This window comes from Schistocerca nitens, chromosome 4, assembly GCF_023898315.1.
Source record: "Schistocerca nitens isolate TAMUIC-IGC-003100 chromosome 4, iqSchNite1.1, whole genome shotgun sequence".
NCBI lineage: Eukaryota > Metazoa > Arthropoda > Insecta > Orthoptera > Acrididae > Schistocerca > Schistocerca nitens.
The window spans coordinates 358,897,459-358,909,855 of record NC_064617.1 but is presented as its reverse complement, the minus strand read 5'-3'; the positions used below and the strand labels follow the sequence as shown (position 1 = coordinate 358,909,855).

Sequence of the window (12,397 nt, the reverse complement as noted above, 5' to 3'; positions counted from 1 at the left end):
TATCCTTTTTTTCTATTTTCTACCCCTCCTACTGTTACAATATTCAAGTCGTTGAAATAAATCTGGTATACACGTAATACAACTTTTGCTCAACAGTAGTCGGGAGGTTAGAAGTGGAGGGGTACTGAATTACATCATGGACAAACAAGCTTTCCAACTTGTCTGTTGAAGATGAAAAGCTACATGATTATTCACCAAAAAGTAACGCAAAATAAACCACTTCAGGTGGACTATAACATCTGTGAAACTGATACGAAAGCGAAATCCTGGCTGATTTCGCTAGTAAATTCACATTGAGCATTGACCCAATGGATCCGCAACACTTCTACCTTCTCGCTGAGCTACTAACAACATTCCTTGCTGAACGAGCAGCCGGCCGCTGTGGCCGAGCGATTATAGGCGCTTCAGTCCGGAACCGCGCTGCTGCTACGGTCGCAGGTTCGAATCCTGCCTCGGGCATGGATGTGTGTGATGTCCTTAGGTTAGTTAGATTTAAGTAGTTCTAAGTATAGGGGACTGATGACCACAGATGTTAAGCGTCATAGTGCTTAGAGCCATTTGAACTATTTTGAACGAGCAAAAGACATTATAGAACCAACAATACTGCAGGCAGCCAAGAAACAGCTAAACTCCCTTGATGTCAGAACAGCAGGATGCCTGGATAAGACACCGACCGTCTGCAGCAGGGATTAAACTTCGCTCAAGTATTCAGTTCAGGAGAGTTCCAGACAGCCTGAAAGCGGGTTGAGGTCGCTGCAGTTCCGAATCTTGGCAGCGACGGGCGACCACCAAAGAGCTGTCAACCAAAAAGCATTGCTCCTGGACAGAAAATATTGTCTGAGAAGCCATATGTAATGCTTCTCAAGAAGTGCACTGAAGTCTATGGGCTCTTCCCTGAAGGTCAGTTCCGTTTCCGACGTGGCTACGCCAGTACTCGCCAGCTCCTACGGCTAGTAGAATAAGCTATTCAAGCCATGGAATGTCATGAGTATTCCACCTTCCTGGATGCTTCATTAGCTTTTGATTCTGTATGGCACTAGGGCTTCTTACACAAATTACTTGTACAACAGGTCTCCACGTCACACGTCAAGTTACGAGGGATGTTCGGAAAGTCTCGAAATGAAAACCGTAGTAAAAATCAAAAATTTTTTATTGGCAACGGTTAGCTACACCTTCCAACTAGCTCTCTAAATAGTCGCCGCCCCGACTTAGGCAATTGCCGTGGCGTTGTACAAAATTTCCAGTACCCTAGTCATAGAAAGGAGCCGCCTGTACTTCCCTCCATTTCTCTACGCCAAAATATCGTATTCGTAGCCAGCGGTTCATGTGAGCAGAGATGAACAACGGAGGGAGCCAATTGTTGTTGTTGTTGTTGTGGTCTTCAGTCCTGAGACTGGTTTGATGCAGCTCTCCATGCTACTCTATTCTGTGCAAGCTTTTTCATCTCCCAGTACCTACTGCAACCTACATCCTTCTGAATCTGCTTAGTGTATTCATCTCTTGGTCTCCCTCTACGATTTTTACCCTCCACGCTGCCCTCCAATACTAAATTGGTGATCCCTTGATGCCTCAGAACATGTCCTACCAACCAATCCCTTCTTCTGGTCAAGTTGTGCCACAAACTTCTCTTCTCCCCAATCCTATTCAATACTTCCTCATTAGTTATGTGATCTACCCATCTAATCTTCAGCATTCTTCTGTAGCACCACATTTCGAAAGCTTCTATTCTCTTCTTGTCCAAACTATTTATCGTCCATGTTTCACTTCCATACATGGCTACACTCCATACAAATACTTTTAGAGCCGGCCGCTGGTGGCCGAGCGGTTCTGGCGCTGCAGTCTGGAACCGCGCGACCGCTACGGTCGCAGGTTCGAATCCTGCCTCGGGCATGGATGTGTGTGTTGTCCTTAGGTTAGTTAGGTTTAAGTAGTTCTAAGTTCTAGGGGACTTATGACCTCAGCAGTTGAGTCCCATAGTGCTCAGAGCCATTTGAACCATTTTTTGAATACTTTCAGAAATGACTTCCTGACACTTAAATCTATACTCGATGTTAACAAATTTCTCTTCTTCAGAAACGCTTTCCTTGCCATTTCCAGTCTACATTTTATATCCTCTCTACTTCGACCATCATCAGTTATTTTGCTCCCCAAATAGCAAAACTCCTTTACTACTTTAAGTGTCTCATTTCCTAATCTAATTCCCTCAGCATCACCCGACTTCATTAGACTACATTCCATTATCCTTGTTTTGCTTTTGTTGATGTTCATCTTATATCCTCCTTTCAAGACACTGTCCATTCCATTCAACTGCTCTTCCAAGTCCTTTGCTGTCTCTGACAGAATTACAATGTCATCGGCGAACCTCAAAGTTTTTATTTCTTCTCCATGAATTTTAATACCTACTCCGAATTTTTCTTTTGTTTCCTTTACTGCTTGCTCAATATACAGATTGAACAACATCGGGGAGAGGCTACAACCCTGTCTTACTCCCTTCCCAACCACTGCTTCCCTTTCATGTCCCTCGACTCTTATAACTGCCATCTGGTTTCTGTACAAATTGTAAATAGCCTTTCGCTCCCTGTATTTTACGCCTGCCACCTTTAGAATTTGAAAGAGAGTATTCCAGTCAACCTTGTCAAAAGCTTTCGCTAAGTCTACAAATGCCAATTAAGAGCTGTATTGCGGGTGATCGGAGACTTCCCATAGAAAACGCTGCAGGAGCATCTTCATTGCCCCTGCAGAATGCGGCTGAAAATTGTCTTGAAGAGAGAAACCCATGACATTTATGTAATGTGAGCTGCATAGCTTCAGGCGAAATCTCTCACCAGACTCACATACTTGGCGGGAGACACTGTTGTTCTAGGCACTTCTGTGTGATCTGTTTGCGCTCTAAACTGAAAAGAACGACGCGAAGCGATCGACAGTCACACTAAAGACACTACCCAACACAATCTGCGCTCAGTTCTATTGGATTTTCACTGTGGTTTCCATTTCGCCCCTAACTGGACCTTACTCTCCGAATACGAGTAGTACTTTGGAGTTACCTACAAGGAAGATGTTTCCATATAAGGGCTGACGACAGAGTCGCCAGTCATCATCTGATCCCGAGAGGTCTGAACTCGGCTGACTGTTGTACATGCTATGCACAATGGACCTACCTCAGACTCAGAGAGTAAAACTAGCTTTGTAAGATGATGACACTTCCCGTGTTCACATACAGCATGAACGCCGACATGGTGCGCCAGATTTATGGATAGCCCTGCAGGAGCCGACAACCTCGCTTAGTGGGGAGAAAAATTACGGCTCCCACACAACTCCCCGAAAAGCCAAAGTTTTGTAATTACTCAGAAGGTGGTGACCAAAGACTTACGAAAAATAGAGGTGTAGTTTGAACACGTCCAGTAGTCCTACAGTCAAGTATCTAGGCATCATGTCTGACAGGAGACTGACATGGAACACTTTATCTAGGTGACTGCGTGAACTTTGTGCTGTCTTAAACCTCAAGTCTTCTCTTCCTTGTCACCTCGGGTGGGTTCACCATATACACTGAAGAGCCAAAGAAACTGGTACACCTGCCTAATATCGTGTACGGTCAACGCTAGCACGGAGAAGTGACACAACACGACGTGGAATAGACTCGTCTAATGTCTGAAGTAGTGCTGGAGTGAACTGACACCATGAATCCTGCGGGGCTGTTTATAAATCCGTAAAAGTACGAGGCGGTAGAGATCTCTTCTGAACAGCACGTTACAAGGCATCCAAGATATGCTCAATAATGTTCATGTCTGTGGAGTTTGGTGGCCAGCGGAAGTGTTTAAACTCAGAAGAGTGTTCCTGGAACCACTCTGTAGCAGTTCTGGACGTGTGGGATGTCGCATCGTCCTGCTGGAATTTTACAACTCCGTCTCAATGCATAATGGGCATTAATGGATGCAGGTGGTCAGAAAGGATGCTTACGAACGTGTCACACGTCAGAGTCGTATCTAGAACTTTTTCCAGTCCCGACGATCTCGGATATTTGATATTTTACCGGATTCCTGATATTCACGGTACACTCGTGAAATGGTCGTACGGGAAAATCACTACTTCATCGCTTCCTCGGAGATGCTGCGACCCATAGCTGGTGCGCCGACCATAACACCAAATACAAACTCACTTCAAACTTAATAGCCTGTCATTATAGCAGCAGTAACCGATCTAAAAACTGCGGCAGGCACTTGTTGTCTTATATAGGCGTTGCCGACCGCAGCGCCGTATTTTGTCTGTTTGCGTATCTTTGTGTTTGAATACCCACGCCGCTACCAGTTTCTTTGGAATTTCAGTGTAAAAAGCTATCTTGTTGTCAGTACTGGAATACACTGCTGTTTTCTGGGGCAGCACAGTAAAAAGGAACCTACTGATGCTTCAAAAAGTACAAAAGCCACACAGTGAAAGTACCTTTTTAATGTCCTACAATAACTACTCACGAGATAGTTGCGATCCCGATCCTCTGCGACTGCTTCAAGAACTCGACACCACAGTTCTACTATCCACTACCCACTACCCAAATGCGCAATGCAAAATTTCGCACACTGGGCTCCAAGGTCAATCTGTGCAAGATAAAGAAATGGCCTGATCTATCTTGCATGATGTGCATTACTGCGGTACCTGTCGAGCACGAAATAACGACACCAACGACTACAATTAATACCCACAACATCTGTTATACCCAATGTTCCAGAGTTCTAGTTACATAGACCGTTACAGCAGTAACTGCCCAGCATGAAATAACAACGCCAACGACCCTTCATTGCCCAGCACGAAATTAAAACGTCAGCGTCTCTAACTACTCAACACGAAATAACAACGCGAACGACTCTTAACTGCCCAGCACGAAATAACAGCACCAACGGCTCTACCTGCCCAGCATGAAATAAAAACGCCAACGACTCTTAAGTGCCCAGCACGAAATAACAGCGCCAACGTCTTTTAACTGCGCGGGATTAAATAACAGTGCTAACGACTCTAACTGCCAAGCACGAAGTAACAACGCTAACGACTACAATTAATGCCCACGACATCCGTTATGTCTTTCAACGGTGGTGATTATCAAGGTTGAACACTTATTTTACGACGCCTGGTGGCCGAATGGAGCAGCAGTTCTCGTTTGCGAATTACACAGTTGAGGGAGTTCTCCCTAGATGACATGACATTGGATATCATGTATTTCGCTTTTCCTGTTGTCGGTACATTACAGTTTGCTTGTTGGCTTGCAGCATTTTGGGCGGTTTAGTTGGTGTACGTTTTGAAGATCAAATTTTTCACATACATATTACTTTTATTTTCAAGTAAGTACACTACTGGCCATTAAAATTGCTACACCAAGAAGAAATGCAGATAATAAACGGGTATTCATTGGACAAATATATTATACTAGAACTGACATATGATTACATTTTCACGCAATTTGGATGCATAGATCCTGAGAAATCAGTATCCAGAACAACCACCTCTGGCCATAATAATGGCCTTGATACGCCTGGGCATTGAGTCAAACAGAGCTTGGATGGCGTGTACAGGTACAGCTCCCCATGCAGCTTCAACACGATACCACAGTTCATAAAGAGTAGTGACTGGCGTTCAACACGATACCACAGTTCATAAAGAGTAGTGACTGGCGTATTGTGACGAAACAGTTGCTCGGCCACCATTGACCAGACGTTTTAAGTTGGTGAGAGATCTGGAGAATGTGCTGGCCAGATCAGCAGTCTAACATTTTCTGTATCCAGAAAGGCCCGTACAGGACCTGCAACATGCGGTCGTGCATTATCCTGCTGAAATGTAGCGTTTGATATGGATCGAATGAAGGGTAGAGCCACCGGTCGTAACACATCTGAAATGTAACGTCCACTGTTCAAAGTGCGGTCAATGCGTACAACAGATGGCCGAGACGTGTAACCAATGGCACCCCATACCATCACGCCGGGTGATACGCCAGTATGACGATGACAATACACGCTTTCAATGTGCGTTCACCGCGATGTCGTCAAACACGGATGCTGTAAACAGAACCTGGATTCACCCGAAAAAATGACGTTTTGCCATTCGTGCACCCAGGTTCGTCGTTGAGTACACCATCGCAGGCGCTCCTGTCTGTGATGCAACGTCAAGGGTTCCCGCAGCCTTGGTCTCCGAGCTGATAGTCCATGCTGCTGCAAACGTCATCGAACTGTTCGTGCAGATGGTTGTTGTCTTGCAAAAGTCCCCATCTGTTGACTCAGGGATCGAGGCGTGGCTGCACGATCCGTTACAGCCATGCGGATAAGATGCCTGTCACCTCGACTGCTAATGATACAAGGCCGTTGGGATCCAGCACGGCGTTCCGTATTACCCTCCTGTACCCACCGATTCCATATTCTGCTAACAGTCATTCGGTCTCGACCAACGCGAGCAGCAATGTCGCGATACGATAAACCGCGATCTCGATAGGCTACAATCCGACCTTTATCAAAGTCATAAACATGATGGTACGCAATTCTCCTCCTTACACGAGGCATTACAACAATGTTTCACCAGGCAACGCCGGTCAACTGCTGTTTGTGTATGAGAAATCGGTTGGAAACTTTCCTCATGTCAGCACGTTGTAGGTGTCGCCACCAGCGGCAACCTTGTGTGAATGCTCTGAAAAGCTAATCATTTGCATATCACAGCATCTTCTTCCTGTCGGTTAAATTTCGCGTTTCTAGCACGTCATCTTCGTGGTGTAGCAATTTTAATGGCCAGTAGTGTATTTTCATACGTAAATTTATTTCAAGCTATTTACCTGCAGCGCAGTAGTTATGTAAAACAAGATTGTTTATTTCATATTTTTGTTCATTTGATCTAGGTTATTGCTGTTAACCACCGTGCAACTGGGACGTAACTTCCATCCAGTATGGCTACGAAGTCTTTTAGTGACGATGAAATTCGAAAACCTCTTATTGAGGACCTTACGTCAGACTGAGACTGTGAAATAAGATTGTTTCAAGACTCTGATAGTGACCCTGCACACGAAGCCAAGTGTGATAATATTATATTATCATGTTCTGAAAAAGTAACAATCAATTAGATGATAATTTATCGGAAAGTAATAGTCACTTGTGCGATAATAAATGACCAAAACTCCGTCAATTGATAATTCTTAAGCCTTTGAATCATTTTGTCAGTCCAGGCATGGATGTTAGAGATCACCATTGGTTGTAGCAATAACATTTGTGGCAATTAGTTCTTCAAACATTCGGTCAGATACACCAAATAATACTGGTACCTCCGCCAGACCTGAAAGTGTACCTGTTGTTGAGAATGATCTTCCAAAATGGAGCGAAAATTTCAGAGTTGTAGCACTGCCTAATTATATGGAAGGAAGTGGCTCTACAGCTGTTTTTACACAGATGTCAAATGCGCCAATACATACAATAGTCTTTTTAATTTTTTAGTGTATTAATGGTAAAAAGAGTGACATTTCACGCTAATCTGCATACCACACAAAAACGAATGCCTTTCACGCCACCTAGCAAAGACGGGATAAGAGTTTTCTTAGGTATCAATTTATTTCTGAGTGGCAAAAGGTTACCATGTTATTGAGATTATTTGTCTTCATCTCCAGATTTAAACGAGGTATGTATATAAGAGTTGATGACTGTAAAACGATTCAGATTTTCCCTGAGACATACACATTAAAATGGCAACTAGATGCCTAAAAGAGGACAACCCAATTTCGACAAGCTTTATAAAAGAAGACCACATGTTGAAACGTTGAATGAAAGGTTTGAGAATGTTACCAGTCTTATCAAACAGTAGCGTTTGACGAGTCAGTGGTATAATTTAAAGATAGAATCTCAATGAAGCAGCATATGAGGCACAAGAATGTGAAAAGAGGCTATAATATATTGATGCTATGTGATGAATCTCCATGTAATTTGAAGTTCCAGATGGATACTTCAAAATTAACTAAAGAGAAGTCTGAAATGAGACTGGCTGTATGGGCAGCGACAGATTTATGTGAAGAACTTTAGCTGAAAATTATGTTTTCAAATGTAATTTCTTCATGTCTTATAGTCCCTTTGTCCTACTAAAAGCTCAGAAAATGTTTGCATGTACAACTGTGAGCCATACACTTAAACTCCTCCCCAAACTAAAGGAAGATAAAAGGATGAAGTGCTTGGGCTTTTACAGCAGTCAGCAACCATGGTGTAGCATTTTACAAGTGGATGAACAAACGAATTTTGAACCTGATCTTCACTATCCATGACATAAGTAACACCAGAACTTTAAAAAGGAAGGAAGAAGATGGCACAACTACTTTAGTGGTATGCCCCCATGTATCAAATGACTGTAACAGGAGCTTGAATTTCGATGACAATTTTATCGTCTAAAACGGGACTATTATTGTGATCTGAGAAGTAAAAAATGGTGGAATAGACTTACTGTTTTTCACTTTACTGATTTGTGTGTTGTGAAAGCATTTATCATCCACAATGAAATTGAGATGGAGCAATTCACGAATAAAGACTTCAGAAGGAAAGTGTATGAGGGCTGCTTTCTAAAGTGATTGTCCACAGTCGCGACGTAAATCAAAACCAGATGAGAGTAACACTCAACAAACATAGATCACATGTGGACAAACAAATCAGATGCGCAGATGGTGCACATCAGCGAAAACAAGCCACATCTAGAAGATGGGCAGTATGTTCCTCTTAGATCTTTGTAGATGTGTTTAATACATATTGTGTCTCTTAGTCTAAGAAAAGGCCTGACTTACTTCCGGCAATTTAATTCTCAATAATTGTGTACATCTGTGCTGGTTGCGTAAATAATTTCCTAAGAAATCTGTTTCACTTTGCCTCTCAAAATCTGTCAACAAATGAACAACTAGTGAGTATTACTGGTTGTGGTTAACGAAGGTAACCACAATTTAATTGGCTGTAATTAAAAAAATAAGCAAAATACTGTAAAACAGTATTAAAATAAATTTTTTGTTTGTTATAAGTTTTATAATTTTGACAAATCACACGCTTTCCTCTAAAAAAATGTTTCGCCACTCAGGGAGCTATGCCTAATTCTACATAGTTCCAGTTACGATTGCTCCTCACTGATCATTAAATCCTACAGGGCTAACAATCTGCGAGGTTGTTCACTGATACATTTCATACATTATTAAACAGTTTTAGACATTATCTGTTGGCTTAAGATTATGATTTAGCGAGCCAGTCGATGTACGATAGGTTGTTTAAGTGGTCGCCAAACGAGAAGCGTAGTTGTACAGCCCTGTGAAGACGGTCAGTGTCATCTTGGGGTGCGGGAATGTCCATTACTCATCATGAGGATTTAATACTTCCCATCCCGTGCTAATACTATTTAGTTAATAGTTGTTGTTGAAGTTAATTTGTCAAAGAAATGAATAAATCACTGTCGCTAATTGGTCACCTGAAAATAACTGTCGGAGCTCTAAGTGTGTACAAGGAAGTTACTGAGAATAAGTGAACAAGTTTAGAAGTTTATCATTTGTTTACTGAAATGTAAGCACTTTATAATAAATGTACCAGTGATATTAACAAATCACGTTTAACCCAACGGGCACTGAGGTAAGGGGGTTGGTAGCGTCACTTAGTGCATGCTCCAGATGGATAGTATCTACGAAAAGTTTAAAGTGATGAGACTTTCGTGTACAAGAATTTTCATATGGATGAAACATCATTTAAAAGGCATTGGCGTATCAATCTTCACCATTTGCAATGCTAACCAGTTGAGAATCCATGCTGGCTGAAAGAAATGAATAATCAGAACGCAGTGTGTGGAGTAAGCTTTCCAAGATTCATAACATTCGTCCTGTTTTTATTGATAGTTAACAGTAATAAGTTTCTACAGTTCGTAACAGATGTGCTGCCTTAGTTACTGGGAAAACTCACTGAACATAAGACAAACCACGTGATAGCAGCGCGAAGGAAATGTCGCCGATTTCGCACATGTTATTTACTGACCGTCTTAGAAGAACATTTACAGCTGATTGGATTCCTATTTCGAGAATTATTATGAATGCAGTATGTAGAATCTTAAACAAATCAAATGATTGCTTATTCAAATAAAACACCTAGAAAGCACTGTTACGGTAATTCAAACTATTTCGCTACCTTCGCCTACTTCACAACCTTTGTAGAAACTGTTAAGTAATTATTAAATTCCTTGAACCTATCATCTGGTCAGAAATGGAATGTTGCCACATACTACCTGTAATTAATTCTTTATACCATCCCTACTAAACATAAACTCTGTGCAGCTCCTCCACTAACACAGTTGTTTTGGCTATTTAACAGCACGTTAGTTCTCATTCACTGAATTCTCCGTTGGTGCTTGACAAAAAGTGACAATCATATCAAAAGGGAAACAGGCTGAGGACCTTATGTGCATAATATTTGTTCAATCACTGTAACAGTACAAAACAAAATATAATCGAGAAAAATGTTTCCTTTTGGACAGCGTCTTATTTGTCAGTTCTGTTTGTTTCTGCAGTCTCTCCTCATAGTCAAGAATTTTGTCCATTCTTTATTTTACAGTATTTTTTGTTGCTATTAACAAACAAAATTATTTTTTAAGGCTTAGTTTTGTTGAGATGTGGGACAGTCTCAACCACAGAGATATAGTTATGTTTCTCATATATCTTTGTCCAATTTTCTTGTTTATCTTTGTACTATTGCACATCCCCTTCTGTTCTCCATTCCATTACCAGAGTTGTTATTGTTATTTAAATCTTTCAGGTAAGGTTTCTTCTTATCTGCTATACCTTTTCCGAACTCACTATTCCATACTATTAATTACTATTAACCTTTCCTTTTTATACTTTTCCACTTTCTTAATATTTCATATGCTTTGGTGGACAACGCTATTGTTATAATCTTCCATTCACTATTGTTGTAATTGCTTACTTTTATTCATAATCATATTGATCCAGCCTTTGGTTATGCAAAGAATTATTCTTTCTTTATGTACTGTGTTGACTTTATCTCCTGAGATAGATTATATTTTTATCTAAAGAGACCTGATATTATCACTTAGACTTACTCCTGTACTTTGCATTAGTAGAGTAATTTTGTTGTCTACCATAAGATAAACCATTATAAATATATTTATACTTTACAGGAAAAGAAATTCATTATAAATCCACAAACGTGATGATGTGTGTTTCTTTCACAACAGTGGCATATCTACAATGAAAACACAAATAATTATCCTACAACAAACAGCAATTCTTTGTACCTTCTGCGCAGATGTAACTGTAAAATAATTTGTGAAAAATTCAAGTAATAAAATGAAAAGCACTCCCACGCTTGTTCACTGCGAAATGTGATGTGTAACCACCTTTACTATTTTTAATACCTCTCAGTTTCATATTCTATCACCTTATATAGACTATTGATATAATAGAATGAAATATTTACGAATAAAGCTATGGAATAACTTGCATAAAATGTTTCTGTTTATTGTTGTTATGGAAACATCGTAATATACGCTTAATTTTATACAATTTAAATATCTGACATGTAAAACACGTTCTAAAAATTGAACTAACGTAATTTATAACATGTTGATGACGAAAGCAGATGTGTTACGCCCTTAAAGCAGTATAACGATCAGTCAGTCACACAGCTTGCAAAAATATATTGGACATACTTACTACTTAGTAACTGAAACCACTTACGTCTGTTTTTAGTGGCTAATCATTACTTTATTTTCCTCACCGAGACATAGAGCTGAGAGGATAAAGTGTGTAAACGATGTCGCCAACGCCACTGGTCCTTGTCCTAAAACGAAAAACACAGCTCCCGCCAACGCGATCTGTCTGTAGGAGAATCGCCGAAATAGCTGATTGCACAGCAGACCTGTAACAGGCAGTAACAGGGATTGGAAATTCGAGTTTATTTAGATGTACCAGAAAAAGACATTTGTATATTTACATCTAGATCTGTATTAAATACATAACCTTAATCTACGTAGCTGAGTGGCACTACCAGTTCCTCCCTTAAATGTAAGCACTACAATTTCCTCCCTTAAACGTAACTGAATTACCGTGGGATATTATAACAATTGCTATTTTACTCAGCGACATAGTAATAAGATTTTGAACTTTTTATGAAACGTTTTATTTTCTATTTACATAAGATTTTGTAGTGCTACTCAGATAGCCTAAAGCGTGAAAGGTACCAATAACACATCAACACCTTCATTTGTGCAGAGAAGTACAATTTTATAGATTCACCATAAATTCCATAAATGAATAATTGTCAGCAACATAAAATCAGTCGCCCATGTGTTACACTTACGTCAGGCACATCTGAAAGGGGATTTAAGCGTGGTCTTTTTTCCATACTTCCTCTGATGAGCC

The 12,397-nt window shown here is 40.7% G+C and overlaps 1 protein-coding gene across 1 annotated transcript in view; it reads right to left on the bottom strand.

Moving 5' to 3' along the window:
* Positions 1-12,397, bottom strand: part of LOC126252892 (monocarboxylate transporter 14-like) — a 92,171-nt gene that overhangs the window by 43,495 nt on the left and 36,279 nt on the right. Inside the window, exon 3 of the mRNA XM_049953862.1 lies at positions 11,754-11,894. Within this exon, the coding sequence (XP_049809819.1) occupies positions 11,754-11,894 (141 nt within the window). The remainder of the gene's footprint in view (positions 1-11,753; positions 11,895-12,397) is intronic.